At 39.3% G+C, this 17,059-nt stretch overlaps 1 protein-coding gene across 1 annotated transcript; it reads right to left on the bottom strand.

Moving 5' to 3' along the window:
- Positions 1-4,488: 4,488 nt before the first annotated feature.
- On the bottom strand, positions 4,489-5,720 carry LOC131432426 (uncharacterized). Its single transcript, XM_058598674.1, has 2 exons — positions 5,555-5,720; positions 4,489-5,495 (listed from the first exon to the last, which is right to left on the bottom strand). The coding sequence occupies exons 1-2, from the start codon at positions 5,647-5,649 to the stop codon at positions 5,039-5,041; spliced, it is 552 nt and encodes a 183-aa protein (XP_058454657.1). The 5' UTR covers positions 5,650-5,720; the 3' UTR covers positions 4,489-5,038.
- Positions 5,721-17,059: the final 11,339 nt, after the last annotated feature.

The following is a 17,059-nucleotide window of genomic DNA, read 5'->3' as shown; positions in this document are numbered from 1 at the left end:
ATAATTATAAATTATACCTTGTCGCCTGGTATCGCATGCTTGATGGCACTTTGGTTCGTCCTGTATTGAAAAATGCTAGCCAAATTTGGAGCCCTTACGAGCTTGCATTGAACTTACGGATTAGACGCGTAAAGAAAAGATTTGTTAGCCTTGCTCTAAGAAACCTTCCATGACGGTTAAGCTTCCGTCGTATCCCGATCGCTGACGACTGATCGGACACGACTCATTGGAACGAAGCAGAAAAATTCGGCAAGCAACTTTCGTGGCAAAACTGATGAACGACTCACTAAAGATTTTGTCTCAACTTGATTTTCGTGCTACACAACGATCACTGTGCACTATCAGTTAACTTCAGCTGAGATTTCATTTCAGTACCCTGACTTTGCTTTGCTTATCAGACCTCAAAGAACCTCTGTTTTTTAAAAATCGCAAGCGCAAAAATGAAGTTATTGATACTGAAAGAAAAATATTCGTTCACATAAGTAAATCACTGTCTTTCTTCAGTTCCAGAGCACATGAATGATCAGATCGAATCAAAAGTGCCAAAGTTAAAAAAAACTTCATTGCTTTCTAACTGAAACTGTCATGTTATTCGTTCCTTTATCAATATGTTTTCAAATCCTACAAGCAAATGATACCAGTACTGATGATAAGTAATGAAAGCGCAACAATACTGCAGCACAGAAAAAAACATATTTTGTAAAGTGCATCGCTTTTAAATGCAGGTCGTCGCTTCACAAAACGTGCGTTGTTTTTGATCTCACTACAAAAAAAAAATTTCTTATAATTACTTCACAATCTACTTTTTTGGGCTGCATACTAAACAAATGTAGGGTACTATATTCCGATGCGGAACTTCTGACCTTCTGTTTCAACAGACTTTGAAGACGACTCATAAGTGTACATAGGCCCCTCCCCCCTCTGGGTACGGCCCTGGCCCCTCCCGAAATCGAAAAATATAGATTGGTTTTTACATACCATTTACACAATTATTATTTGTATATAGAAAACTTTTCGGTTAGAAATTTTGATTTGAAATCACATTTAAGGGAGGCAAAACGGCGAGGGAAGCCAAACAAAAGTTAGGATATGATATCATGAGTCTAGTGTTTCTTTAAATTGCACCGTGAAATTGTGGTTTTGAGAGTTGTATGGTAATCGAGACTCCACTACCGATGAAACCCGCAGCGGCAGGTCCTTCGATGCGCTTACAAAGGACGATATCAAAACTGCACGAGATGGTGCAGGGTGACTGGAAATAGAATGTGTGCGATCTAACAGATGCAACAAGGATTATAACTGAGTAAGATTCTGCAGATGGAAAAGATATCCTCGGGATGCCACGGATGCCTGCTCCGTACTTAAAAGACGAACGCGAGCGCACTTCGGAAACATGTTAGGCTATGCTATTGCAGATTCGGTTGCACTTTTTGTGTACGTTGGTAAGTGTGGACGGAATCTGGATCCATTATTATATCTGACAATGAACAGAAGCCGAAACGAAACTATCAAGAAATCGATGTGAGTTTCATTTTGGAGTTTTCGATCGCTTCTTCCAGAACGTGAAATTGGAAACCGTTGAAGTAAGTTTGCATGGCTATCAATTAATATGACTCATAAATTGGAACCACCTCGGAACACTCATTTTCATGCTATTCATGAATGATGTTTGCAGTGAATTCTAAGGATATATCGCATCATCACAAGCCTTGTGAATTGAGGAGTTTTACAAATAGACATGTGTAAAATTATATATAGGTATAATACATGGGTAACCTAAACGGCACCCAAATTGGTTTTGTTGCTGCGAAACCTTACGCAATTTTGGTACTCTTCAAATGCCACATTCAAGACTTCAATTATGTGTATTTTCTAAAGAATGTTTACATTGTACTAGTACCCAGTATTCTGCAATACGCAATTACGATTTATGCCTTGTATCACAATGTTCACATCGATCGGATCGAAAGTGTACAAAACTTAAAAGTGTTTCTTTCTAATTGCTCTTCGAAGACTACCTTGGTTGAATCGTCTTCACTGGCTACGTTACGAGAATCGCAGAGCTCTCATCAACCAATATTTCTTATTTTCAATTCACTAACTGATAACATCGGTTAACATAAAGTATATAAAAATGGTTCGGGTATACAGAAAAATTGGTTAACCCCTAAATAACCATTCATTATCCCAGTTTTTCCCAGAACCAGAAGTCGGAAATTTCATAGAAATCTATGGAACCATTCTTTCTAAAATCGTCCAAGTTCTCTCTGAGCAATCTTCGTGGGTTTTGTTTCGTAGTTTTTGACCGTTGCAAGGAAGATTGTTTGAGAAATCGATAAGAACTTTTTGAAAGCTCTTTGTCGTGCTTCCGGCACCGCTATATTCGAATCGAAACCAGAATAATTTCAAAACTAGAAGAAGTTCCTTTTTAAATTCACCTTTATAGTATCAAAGAACGCTCATTAGCAACTCAAACGATTCAATCCGTGCCATCAAAGAGAGACGGATATCATCGTAGCAACAAAAAACCGGCGTAGTTCATTTAACAAACGGTCGCTTATTCTCGTTTCGCGATCCGATTCTGTATGGGCAGTGGATAATTGCGATAGAATCATTTTACTATTGCCGCTTATTCTAACTATGTGCATATAACCTTTGTATAAGTTATGTCTATGAAAATGTATGTGAATTCTCCACGCAAGGGTTTTGAAATATTGCAACCTAGTATGAGAATCATCAAATCAAATTGGAACATTGTCGCAAAGCTGAATTACTGGTGAAATGGAAATGGCCAATGAAAAATGGAACCAAGAAAAGGAGGATAATTCCGAAAATTTTCATATCGGCAGTAGTGATTTGCAACGACTTTTTTGTTTATTCAATAGTACTAATAGATATCAGCAATGAAAACAAACTCGGAATAGAAGAAAATCGATTTCAAAATGATTACTACTACTTTTTTTAGTGTAAACTACGATCAAACATGGAAAATCTTCAGAAATGTGTGAAATTTGGTGCGGTTAGGTTTTTTCGGACCAGCATTTTTTTAAACAGAAACCAGTGCAATAATGATTTCTCGAGTACTAGAATGTTCAGCGATCGAGCACCATTTATTTTAGATATTTTATTTGTTATTTCCGGGCCTTTGAAAAATGGTACTGAACGAAGTATAATGCTCAATTTTAAATAAACGTTATTTTTCGCACAATAAATTAAGATCAACACTACCACCTCAGAGTGAAAACCTTTTCTTCCGCTTCTACTATGGGTTTTGAAATGAATTTGCCCGTTTTTATGGGAAATTGTTAAAAATGTGAAGTAATTAAAAATTTTCCTACCGATTTGACAGCTCTTGCTGAAAGTATCATCTCTAAACAAATAGCGCCTCTACATTTCATTGCAGCGTCATTGTGCCAATCATCGATTCGATTTTCTGCGATAATTGTCAACTTGCGATTCTCTCTTGGCAAATTCCACACAGCACCAATCATTATCAGGGTGTAATTTTTTTAAGGGCCGTGAAATACTCAGAGTATGAAGTGAAATGCAGAAAAACTCTCTCGCGGTTCATGCATTGAGAGACTCGAGTTCTTGTAGCATCTTCTATCGAATTGAAAATGTTGTATACAATATTGATAAATATCGAGCAGCTTCTGTTAAATTTTCGGCAATCACTAACACTGACTATATGATACGAGAAAGTTAAAATCATTTTTCCCCTTTTAACACATAGAATGTATGAATAATAACTTAAGTGGCTAATTATTTTCTATGCGAATACGGAAATTCATTTTAGTTGATTAATCACTTTTGAGTTTGCACACACACTTCCAAGAAACAAGAGGTAGTAAAGGTGCGCCAAGAAGTCAATTGTTTTATTTTTCTCTGGGCCTTTTCCAAAACGAAATCCTGGGTTCGGGTCTAAGTGTACTGAACTATTGCATGGCCAGTGGTGCTACAGACACTAAAAATACTTCCAGGTCAGGACTCGAATATACGATATCTGGCTTGTTAGACCAGCGTGAATCGCCGACCACTGTTGACTTTATCTCGACATGTTTCTGTTTCGATGCCCTTGATGACCGAGATGTAATAGACTGATATAATTTTCTCTGATACGGTGTCATTAAACAAGCATGATCACTTTACTCAATAATGAAACATGTAGGCGCTATGTGCATTCATTTGGGAATACAAACTAAATTGAAATTATGAATTCCGACGAATTGTTGGTCTTCATTGAAGAGATAAGTTCATGGTTCTTATAAGTAGTTTTAATAGAACTGAATTATGGTATCAATTACTTTTTATAGTCACCGATTACTTGTACTATTTTACTGTCACGTCACTTCACAATACAGATGAATACTTGGACTGTTCCTTACAATCATTATCAGGGCATAAAAAATTATGATATCGGTAGTTTCAATGAAATTGGAGGGAAATCGGCTTACCAATAATTTTTTTCGAAAGGTAGGTCGACCTTGTGTTATTGAACCGTTGACCGGAATAATGAGTTATATGATTTGTCCAACTACGCAACACTATCACTTGGATTCGTACGCTACGCGACTACCACTTACTCCACCATGAATCATGACAGGTTGCAAAAATTCCCACATACGAGCAGCGTACATTCTCCCGGAGGCGAACGAACCTGATTCATGTATGAACTTTACTCCACTGCAATCAATGCTCGAAGTCTCTTGAATAATAATTCGTTCCGGTTGCTTGATAAAATCTTTATTCAATTGACTTTTCCCTATCATATGTAAAACTTGTAAAGATCCTATATTAGAAAAAAAATACTGACTTGGATTGTTCGTGCAGGTCGTGATTTGTGCAAGATACCGGAGGTGCTGAGGAAAATTTCATTACGCTAGTGAGCACGAAGTACGAATTTACTCGCCGGATGGTGAGTGTTTACATTAGGCGAAGCGAGAGTGACAATTAACACCTTGTACACGGAATCCCTCGTTAACTGTTTTATTTGTGTTCCGAAAACTGCTCACACTTCAATTTATAGATCGCCCACGCCCTACGAGTGCCTCACGTTTCTAAATCTGAAAGTCACTTCTTCCACGAACTCTACGTCGTCCCACAGCTCAACGATCCGGATGCTCTCAAGCGGCACCTGGTACTCGAACTCGTATTCCGGTGCGTGATGAGTGTGTTCGGCGAATACCTTAATCGTGTCATGATGGAAACGGAATATTATCCCAAACGGTCGATTTCTGTCCTTAAGCCACAGGTTGGGACTACGCATTTCCTGCTGCCAGACGATATTTTTCCAATTTTGCACCACGACGCTGGTTCCATCGTCAAGGAAAACGGTCTTGAAGTGATATGCTATGTAGGGTGGTGCTTGTGATGACGTCGAATGTCCATTAGAGCAGCATGTATGTATGTTCTGATTACTTGCAGGAACAGAATCCGGTTCCGACAAGGATCTCAGCATTGACGGTGGCAGTGGTAGGATGAAATTAACAGAGAATCTGAAACACGCGGACAAAACATGACATAAAAATTTCTAGCGTCGTTTTGAATTACTCACACTTTCGCGTCGGGTTTAAGTTTACCCCTAACAATGATTTCGTCTCCGATTTCGGGGCTTTTGGGAAACTGCACCGTAAATGGACGTTCACTCATTGCGACCTGTTTTGTGTGTGTGTTTTTTTTTTGTTTCAGCGAAGATCTTCTCAAGCGTGCTTGCAACAGCGCGTCTCTCTTGGAACTGAAATGGTTAGTCCACGTGTGCCGCGCTTCAAGTAGAATGAGTAAACGACCGGAGTCGGCCAGCGTCTTGGAATTCTCTCAGAGTACCCATCACACACAGACTGTAGAGCCATGCTACCTGGGAAGCATGTAAAGTCCACTAACCTGAACTCGCGTGCACTGAGTAGGCCACTGCAAACTTTGTTTGGCTGAACTCTTCTGATTAGCATCTAATTATGATTATTACTAGTGAACAGCGCCAGCGACACTGCGTGGGAAACTGAGTTTCCGAGAAATAATCGCTTCCGGGTGATGTGTACATATTATACTATGAGGAATAGCAGAGTATTTGCACCTGTTAGTAGCAGGGCCGTCGAAAGGTGGTGGTGGGAAAGGGGAAGGGGTTTGAGATGGGAGAGCAGAATCCTTCCGAACTCGAACTTTTTCGGAGGCCCGGAATTTCGAAGATTTAAAATTATTATTTTGTTCTATTCTAAAAGAATATAAAAAATGAGAATAAAATTTGATATATGAATTATTTGGTGAAATTGAGGAAATTGGATTTTTTTTGGTCCATGTGAGGAAATTGGAATTTTGTGAGCAGTCCCCTCCGGGCCCGAATTTTCTCTCGACGACCCTGGTTAGCTATAGAAGCTTATAACTTGCATAGAACGATGCTATGCTTAGCTTCACGGCGTTTCCTATTTTCATTGTGCCGCACTGTCCCGTTAATTGCATAGAAAACAATCGACTATTTTCACAAAATTAGGATAATGCCAGTGATTGCATAGTGAACGGATGCAAAATGTTCTCTATACTATAGCATTTGTGTTGCTGTCATTAATAATACAATGAAGAATAAAACCAACTCCTCCTATCGTTTAGCTTACAGGGACTGCACGGAAAGGGATGAAAAAAAAGTATTTTAGGTCAGTGTCATTCCACACGACCAAACGACCTGGAAAATTCAATATAAAACTTAAGGTATTGCAAACAGTTCGTTACGGATCCCCATACGGCCTTTTGGCTACCTGGGCAGCCATGGCCACCAGACGGCTACCAAAATTGATTCAGTGACGGCTGTCAAATCCAATTTAGCAAAACATAGCCGCCGGTATCTTAGTTAGCCGAGCGTTTTCATCTTTTCACCTTCGATGAAAATGTCAAAGATTTCGATGTGGAAAAATTCTGCCCGCATTCGCATGGCTGCCAGATGGCTGACTAAACGCTGTCAGCTGGAAAAATATGGCTGGCAGACATTCTGGTGACCAACTGCCTCATCGCTGCCAGATATACAACTCAAACGATACAACTGTATCCACCAGGATTTTTCTGCATTGAAATCTTTGACATTTTCAGCGAAGGTGAGAAGATGAAAACGCTCGGCTAACTTAGATACAGGCGACTTTGTTTTGTCAAATTGGATTTGACAACCGTCACTGAATCAATTTTGGTAGCCGTCTGGTGGCCATTGCTGCCCAGGTAGCCAAAACGCTATGCGGGTGGTGGTTCCGGTTGTATCGCTTGAGGTGTATGTCTGGTAGCGTTTAGTCAGCCGTCTAGCAGCCAGGCGTATGCGGGTGAGATGTTGTTACTCTCCTTACAGTCACTCTGATTTAGTTTAGTATATAAATCTCTAAATACCGTCATGCTGCACTTTGCCCTCATTATTCTCTTAAAAATGCCTTACTCTTGCACTATACGGGGTATCAATTAAAAAAATCAAAACTAGCCGCGTAAAGATAATAGCTTAGCCATTTGATGATGGGTTGATATGATTTAACAATCAATCGATTCGGAAACATTTAACTTAAACGTGCATGGCAACGTCGTTTCAGTATTCCAATAACAGATCATTAAAAATTGGTTTTAATACCATAATCATGTCATCCAACAGATTTCTCTAGCACGGCCGACGGTTTCGACCGTTGCTTCACATCTCGGATTTCATTCAGTAGCAGTTCTGTTTCTATCGGTGTAAGGAGGATTTACGACATGCATGAAAAAGTATTGCTCCGTTCTGCATAGTGCCAACCAGTGTTGGTGATTGCCGACAATTTGACAGAAGCTGCTCGATATGTCTCTATTTTTCCATAAATACGTATTTTTCATAGGAAATATACATAAGTTTTTCTTCACCGTAGCATCCACAATACATAGTACTTTAAACCTAAAACATTTCGAATATCATATTTGTATGTTGGTATTCATTAGATAATCTAAACGCTGTTTTTATCAAGCGAGTTTCTATTATAAACTATATTAAATAAAATACATTTATTCAATATCATATAGTTGGCTATTGGTTGAACTCATGGAAGAGAAAGGAGTCTAACATAAAATAAAATTTAAATTGGAACTCCAATGGACTTAATGAAATGATAAAGAAGTTTCATGTAAGGAAGATCACGACAAGCAAGAATGTCGCGAACTGGGACATTCGATAGTCTACCTTGAGTACGCAAGGAATTTATTAGTTGAGATCTGACATGACGATACTCTACGCATGGTCAAACGACATGATCAATATCGCGATAACCTTCGCTACAAGCACAATGATTAGTCTCGGAAAGTCCAATTCGAAGGAGATGTGCATCTAACGTGTAGTGATTGGGCATGAGTCTGGACATCACACGAATGAAATCCCAACACACATCCAGTCCCCTGAACCATGCCTTTGTCGATATTTTAGGAATAATTGAGTGCATCCACCGAGATCATTTTTATCCCCACAAGCTTGCCAGCTGGCAAGTGTTCTTTGGCGAAACGTGCTATAGAATTCGTTGAAAGCAATCGGTCTCTCATGAATTTCACCCTCAACAGCACCAATTTTGGCAAAAATATCGACCCTTTCATTGCCTGGAATTGAGCAATGAGCCGGGATCCAAACTATTGTGATTTAATAATTATTATTCAATATGACGTTCAGGCACTGTTTTATTTTGCCAAGAAAAACGGTTCCATTTTGCCAGCAGCGTTTGAGCGAATGGCTTCAATTGCACTCAGACTATCTGTGAAGAGAAAATAATGGTTTGGAGATAATGTGACTGTGTGGGTACAAACGAATTCATAATAATCAATGCATAGCATGCCATGACCAATTGGGTTGGGTATGACTGCAACAGGTCAATCGTATTATAAAAGAACAGCTTCTGACATTTCATCACGAACAACCATACAGGTAAGAAGTGCACCGTTCTGGGTGATTCCGTTTTCGATTAATAGTTGTAAAATACACAATGGCGATCCTGCCAGGAGGCGCAATTGAAATAGCAAAGTTATTCAGAACCATCTCGCATGGAAACGGAATCACCCAAAACGAAACAGAATCTATTCAGATATTGGTACTATTTGGCACGCAGTTTTTCATTTTACATTGATTACGCAATGTTGAAAATGACGGAAATAAGCGGATCACTATGGTCGCGCATCATAAGCGGACCAGGAAGGTCGCGCAATAAAATACATGGATAAAATGATAACAATTTTCATTGAAAAAGGCGGATTCATGAAATCGCGCATCACAGAGCGGATCAGGAAGGTCGCGCAAATATTTAAATGTAAATGAGCGGACCGGAAACGTCGCGCATAAGGAGAGCAGGCAACGTGGCCGTGCAAATAAAAAAAAATAAGCGGATTTCAATAATCGCGCATCATAAAGCGGATCATTAGATCGCGCACATTTGCGTTATAAGTAATTTTTAACGATAGAACAATACTCGAATTTATTGTTTTCAGTGGTTTTATTAATTACTTCCGATAGTTCTTTCAACGTGTGACGTGTGAGTGGACAGTGTATTAGAATTTCGAGTGATTCTCAAAAATGAATGAAACTTTTTCGTGTTATAACGCCGCGAGATTCTATCGGTAGTCAAAAACAATGAAGTCCATGTGACTATAAACGAAATCGATGGATGTATGGGCATTGTAATCTTTCCAACCAAACAAAGAAAGAAGGAGAGAAGATTTTAGTAATACAAGAAGTATGTTAACGTATGTAGTGTCCGTATTTCTTGGAAGATTCGATTTGCGCTCAAAATCTTGTTAATAATGACTATGGAAGTACTAGACGATTTAACGGAACAAGGCGAACATTCAACACTAAAATATACTATCTCTCTTGGAAAAAAACGTGTTTCGAATCAATAAGTAGAAAAGACCAGAAGCATATAGTTGCAGCATTTTTCTGCATCGACGATCGACAACGGAGTATTTTGGATTAGATACAGGAGACGGCTATGAGGTAGTAACAGTTAAGGTTTTCCCAGCTACTATAAACGGTATTCATTTCGCATCAAATACTGGATGCTTTTCTGTGATACTTGAAAACGCACTGCTGATTGTTTACTGCATATCTGAAGATCCAGAAAATTTATTGATACAGGAACACAAAAATATACCTTGGACAATTTGTTGAGTGCTATCACTTCATACCAGATCTAGGAGTCTTAACTTATTCGTATGGGTTTCATACACGTTACTTTCATTCCGAAATCATAAAAAAATCTATTCAATGTGAATCTAAAGTGTTTTATTTGATTGAAGTGATTGGAATTGCATATTTGCATTTTGCAAAGGTCGCAATTTGTATTAGCGATAATTGTCTGATATACGCAGTATCGATTCAGTGTTTGGACAAGGTAAATCAAGAATTGACGAATAGGGCTTTGAGCCAGGCCAAACAGATGACTTGCCATTTAACAAATGAGGTGAATGCAAGAACGAATCAGTATGTAATAATACAGCAAAACAAAAATCTTTATTACATTATCTATTAATCACCACAAATCAAATATCCGATTTATATCGTTTATGATATCTGATTTCATTCAGATGCATCTGAAAATATGTCTCCTCTTTTGAACGATAGGAAAATGAAACCTAAATTTTTGCACTTCTCTGAAATAATTAATAACAATAGTAATGGTTCAATATATCTGTTATAAAAGATAAGTTACCTATCATTATAATGTAAATTTCAATCAGTTTCACTCCTCTAATATAAACAAAATTCATTTCATAAATCATCAAAAGAACAAAGAGCGAGTTTTGAACATTTTCCCTTGCATTTTGAGATACACAATTTCAGAATCCAAGCCAGAGCTGCCATCTTTATTTGAAAAATCTGTATTTGGCGAAAAAACCAATCTGTACATTGTCTATCTCGAAAAATCTGTTTAGTGAGGCCTGGTTTCGCTCCACCTGGTTTAACCCTATGGAACCAAAAAAAAACACAAAAACAGAAAATCTATATTTATCTGTCAGAAAACTTAATTATCTGTATTTGACGGCCCCCTGTCATGACGCCATCTTGATAAAATCTGAATCAGAACTTCAAAATCAGCTTATTGCAAAGTTTTATGGTTCACCTTGTTTATTGCACGAAAATTAGAGATTTTTAGATCGATTCTCACACAATAACTTGTGAATTTACCTAAAATATAGCAGATCATCAAGTGGAGGTGATTTTCACAATTTGAAAGTCACGATGAGTATCAAAACATCGCAGTGTTTGGGGCCCAAAACACGAGGGTCTCAACGTAATCGGTGTACTTTCAAATGGCTGGTGCTTACATACCGGTGTCAGATGGCTGGCATTTTAAGATAACATGTCTGTTTTTCTGTGTCGAGTACAAAAATCGGAATAATTGGCAGCGCTGATCCAAGCAGTTAGCATATATGATATACACGCTCTTTGAACATAACTCATGGTTTGAGTTTCGATTACTCAAATTAATAAACTGGAACAATATGTCAAAATTTGAGTATGGATTTGAGTAAAATAAACTCATTGTCATGAGTTCTCTCGCATTTATTCATACATTAGAGTAAGCGTTGAGCGTTTAAACATTTGAGTGAAAAAATACTTGCAGTTCAGAGCGTTTTCATTCTCGGAATATTCTTATCGAAATAAAGAATGCGAGAATACGTCGTTTTCCATTGCCGTTTCTAGATGCTGTTTTGAAAACATGAATCAACGTCAATCATAGATGTTTTGTGGTTTCAATTGTGCTTAGTGAAGAATATTAAAATAATTCAATTTTGACTCCAAACCGTTCAAAAGGAAACGGTTTTGAATCACTATTTTGCGCATTCAAAAGAAAGAAGATTAACTTTGTATATGAAAAAAATTAACGAAGAAAAATTTCTTCATTTTGAGAGTAAGGATCTCAAATTTTGAGCTGAACTTGCTCAAATTTTGAACAAAATATTTTTTTCTTATTTTGAGTAGAAATTACTCAAGTTTTGACGTCCCTTAACTCAAAAATGAGTAGATACGTGGTAACTCAAGTTTAGAGTACGTGAACTTTTAATGAATTTGAGTGATGTGTCACTCAATTTTTAGTTATGTTCAATGAGGGTGTTTGACAGATAGGACCGAGCAATTGAGCAATTTGACGTCTCAGTTACTCACACCGATGCAGAGTGCGCAGATCTATTCATATACGAAATTGGAATGTGTGCGAGCCGAAGTCAAAGTTTGTTGTGGGTTCAATTTTACACTGAGGAAAAACATTTTTGACTCATAATCATACACTGCGAAAAAAGCATATAGAATTTCGTAAGCTATGGACTAATGAACCAAGTAGAAGACAGTACCATTACGTGGTATAGAGTTTCATGAACGATTTTATGTCTTTCTCAACTGTTCTCTTGGCATTGCAGTGTTTTTTATTGCATATATGTCTTCAATAATTGGCACGATGCGGCTCGACAAAATTCTCTGGGTTATTTCGACATACTCACACTAGCATTAACCTTTCAACTGCTGAGAATAGCTACACCAACACATTCGCACGTGGATTGGACTATAGTCAACCATGGTATCAGTGCTGTCAACTGTTTTTTCCAAAAATCTGTATTTGGCGAAAAAAAACTATCTGTACAATATCTTTCTCGAAAAATCAAACATCAATTTAGTGCGAAAACTGATTTTGCGACCAAAAAAAAAAAAAAAAAAAAAAAAAAAAGGTCGCTCGACCTGGTTTACCCCTATGGAATCCAACACGAAAACTGAAAATCGGTATTTATCTGTATGAAAATTGAAATATCGGTATTTTGAGAGAGCATATCTGTATTCCTGTATCGAGTCCAAAAATCGGTATAAATACCGAGAAATCGGTATAGTTGGCAGCGCTGCATGGTATACACAACTCACAACCACGATGGTAAATTAACAGGTGGAGAAATTCCTCTATGTGCGATTACACGATTATTTAATTGTGAAGATATTATTATTCTAGGCACCCTGATATTTTTTTTTCAGAGGAGAAGGTGGATGTGTGGGTACAAACGAATTCATAATAATCAATGCATAGCATGCCATGACCAATTGGGTTGGGTATGACTGCAACAGGTCAATCGTATTATAAAAGAACAGCTTCTGACATTTCATCACGAACAACCATACAGGTAAGAAGTGCACCGTTCTGGGTGATTCCGTTTTCGATTAATAGTTGTAAAATACACAGTGACGATTACACTCAAACTATAATGAACAGCTCTGTTATATAAACAGTTTCAGGTCCTTGAAGCCTAAATGAAGCCGAAACATTATTGTTGAATATACCAAACCCAGTAGTCTCTTCAATTCGTGATCCGTCCGTGTACATGGGGTTACTATACAGCTGACAAAGTCATTCACGTAAAAATTATAGAGGAGCGGACTGAGGCATGAGCGTTCCGAGAGACCCATATAGCTAATTCTGAATGTTGCCAAATCGCCATGTGAAAAATAAATGCATTTCTCTGACAAAAGGTTGTGCAAATAATTATTTATAATCGCTGGAAGTCCATGTTTATGGAGCTTGTCTGAATGGAAACTGAATCAAATGTTCCTTTAATGTCTAAAAATACAGATGCAATTTGTTGTTTTTGAGCGAAGGCAATTTGGATGTCAGACGAAAGTAATGCAAGGCAATCATTCGTCCCTTTATTTCTACGGAAGCCAAACTGAGTATTTGACAACAGACCGTTCGTCTCGACCCAAGTGTCGAGACGTCGAAGAATAATTTTTTCGAACAATTTTCTGATGCAGGACAACATTGCAATGGGTCTACATGAGCTGTGATTGGAAGCTAGTTTTCCCGGTTTTTCAATGGCGACAACTTTCACTTGCCTCCAGTCAGGTGGGACAATATTTTGCTCAAGAAACTTGTTGAACAATTCCAACAAACGTCTTTTTGCAAGGTCGGGCAGATTCTTCACCAAGTTGAATTTAATTCTGTCCAACCCAGGAGCGTTACTGTTACAAGACATGAGTGCTATGGAAAATTCCATCATTAAAAAGGGGCTATCAATGGAACCATTATTTGGAGAAGACTCCCAAATAATGCTCTGCGTAGAATCTGGACAAACTATCCTCGCAAAATCAAATATCCATCGGTTCGAGTATTCCTAACTCTCATTTACTACGTTACGATTCCTCATTCGTCTGGCCGTATTCCAAAGAGTGCTCATTGAGGTTTCTCTTTTCAAAATTCTGAGGAGTTCCTTCTCCTCGTTTTAAAAAGGCGGGTGGGTAATGTCAGAGACATAACTGGATGTCGTGAATACGAAAACAACTGACATGTTCCTTAACACTTCCGAATATCAATTGTATGAATTATGTACGCATTCCCCTTTTTCACATTTTTCGCAAAAACAAAGAACGCTTCACTTGATCTCGATTACTGTGAATTTCACACAGCGAAAAGTGCACAAATCTAAGCAAACTGTTCTTGATTTGCAGTAAACTGAGGATATTTCCCTACGATTTGCAAACAACAAATCCTAATAGTTCTTTAGAAAACTTTTAGAGCCATTAGAACAGCTGATATTGTGCAATGCTCTCCACCGTTGTTTTTTCCCAATGCTAATGACTGGCAGCTGTGACGTAATCGCTCTTGTCGAAAGCGTGCAGACGACACAAAACACATCTGCTCGCAGTGGCGATTGAATCCAAACTGATTGAATTTTTGTTAAGAGATTTCCTTTTATGTGATTTCGTTTGTAGCTTTTTCACTAATGGGCGGTCCTAACGGCTATAAAAATAGCCGCATACAGAATTTTATTGTCGATTATTTCATTTCGGATTTGCATAATTTATTGTAAGAAACTATCAATATGCTGTAGGCATTCGTTTCTAGCATTCACAAGGACCAAATTGAGGAACTCACTGTGATATTCACCACTTTTCGGAACATTTTTCCCGGACGATTTGTTGTACAGCAGCAGATATTTTGTTCTCTTCCTTAGAACGCGTTCTGATTGGCTGGTGTTGACATGGAGCAAATGAGACAGGTTTTTCAATAGTGTACTATTGAAATACTTCATTGCTTTTGCTATACACGTTTAAATTGAAAAATTTCGATTCTATTGGTAGTTAGATTATATAAATCCTTTCACAGATCACTGAGCTATGAGCTTTAAAAATACGAGAAAGGCAAACGCGCCTTATGAATTATCCTCTTTGATACTCGTTTATACCAAACATTTCAGAAAAGTTTAATTTTGAATTATTTGAGACTATGTCTCAAAACTGAAAATTTTATCATAAAATTGTGATCATATTTCCATGTCGGCATGTCGCAAGTATTATGTTGATTCATTAGATACAACGATAGATATTCACGATCAGAAACTTATCACTCTCTCAGAGGGTAAATTTTGAAAAGGCACCCCATAGTAAAGTAAGTCGTATTCACGACAAAAATGGGTTGTATAGAGGTACAGTAAAGTAAATTCCGCATAATTCTTTAGGAGTATTATTATTGTTTTAAGAAGAACCGAATAGAAGTCTGGAATAGAGAACTGGACCCTGAGTTCAAGACCTAAATTTAGATCCAATAACAGACTCAGAATCCAGTTTCAGTCGCTGCTGGTTCTCGCCTTGATGGCGAGCAAGCGAATGAGAGATGCGACCTGAGCGTTTGAGGTTTTTAACCACGCAGAAGGTGCATTCTCTCTCGCTGCTGGTTAATAGTTTAACTCCCGCTGCTGCTGCTGGCTGGTCCTCTCGCCTCGATGGCCAGCAAGCGAATGAGAGATGCGACCTGAGCGTTTGAGGTTTTTATTAACCACGCAGAAGGTGCATTCTCTCTCGCTGCTGGTGAAAAGTTTAACTCCCGCTGCTGCTGCTGGCTGGTCCTCGCGCCTCGATGGCCAGCAAGCGAATGAGAGATGCGACCTGAGCGTTTGAGGTTTTTATTAACCACGCAGAAGGTGCATTCTCTCTCGCTGCTGGTGGAAAGTTTAACTCCCGCTGCTGCTGCTGGCTGGTCCTCTCGCCTCGATGGCCAGCAAGCGAATGAGAGATGCGACCTGAGCGTTTGAGGTTTTTATTAACCACGCAGAAGGTGCATTCTCTCTCGCTGCTGGTGGAAAGTTTAACTCCCGCTGCTGCTGCTGGCTGGTCCTCTCGCCTCGATGGCCAGCAAGCGAATGAGAGATGCGACCTGAGCGTTTGAGGTTTTTATTAACCACGCAGAAGGTGCATTCTCTCTCGCTGCTGGTGGAAAGTTTAACTCCCGCTGCTGCTGCTGGCTGGTCCTCGCGCCTCGATGGCCAGCAAGCGAATGAGAGATGCGACCTGAGCGTTTGAGGTTTTTATTAACCACGCAGAAGGTGCATTCTCTCTCGCTGCTGGTGGAAAGTTTAACTCCCGCTGCTGCTGCTGGCTGGTCCTCGCGCCTCGATGGCCAGCAAGCGAATGAGAGATGCGACCTGAGCGTTTGAGGTTTTTATTAACCACGCAGAAGGTGCATTCTCTCTCGCTGCTGGTGGAAAGTTGAACTCCCGCTGCTGCTGCTGGCTGGTCCTCGCGCCTCGATGGCCAGCAAGCGAATGAGAGATGCGACCTGAGCGTTTGAGGTTTTTAACCACGCAGAAGGTGCATTCTCTCTCGCTGCTGGTTAATAGTTTAACTCCCGCTGCTGCTGCTGGCTGGTCCTCTCGCCTCGATGGCCAGCAAGCGAATGAGAGATGCGACCTGAGCGTTTGAGGTTTTTATTAACCACGCAGAAGGTGCATTCTCTCTCGCTGCTGGTGAAAAGTTTAACTCCCGCTGCTGCTGCTGGCTGGTCCTCTCGCCTCGATGGCCAGCAAGCGAATGAGAGATGCGACCTGAGCGTTTGAGGTTTTTATTAACCACGCAGAAGGTGCATTATCTCTCGCTGCTGGTGGAAAGTTTAACTCCCGCTGCTGCTGCTGGCTGGTCCTCTCGCCTCGATGGCCAGCAAGCGAATGAGAGATGCGACCTGAGCGTTTGAGGTTTTTATTAACCACGCAGAAGGTGCATTCTCTCTCGCTGCTGGTGGAAAGTTTAACTCCCGCTGCTGCTGCTGGCTGGTCCTCTCGCCTCGAT

This window comes from Malaya genurostris, chromosome 2 (assembly GCF_030247185.1).
Source record: "Malaya genurostris strain Urasoe2022 chromosome 2, Malgen_1.1, whole genome shotgun sequence".
NCBI lineage: Eukaryota > Metazoa > Arthropoda > Insecta > Diptera > Culicidae > Malaya > Malaya genurostris.
This window is presented reverse-complemented; position numbering and strand designations above follow the sequence as displayed.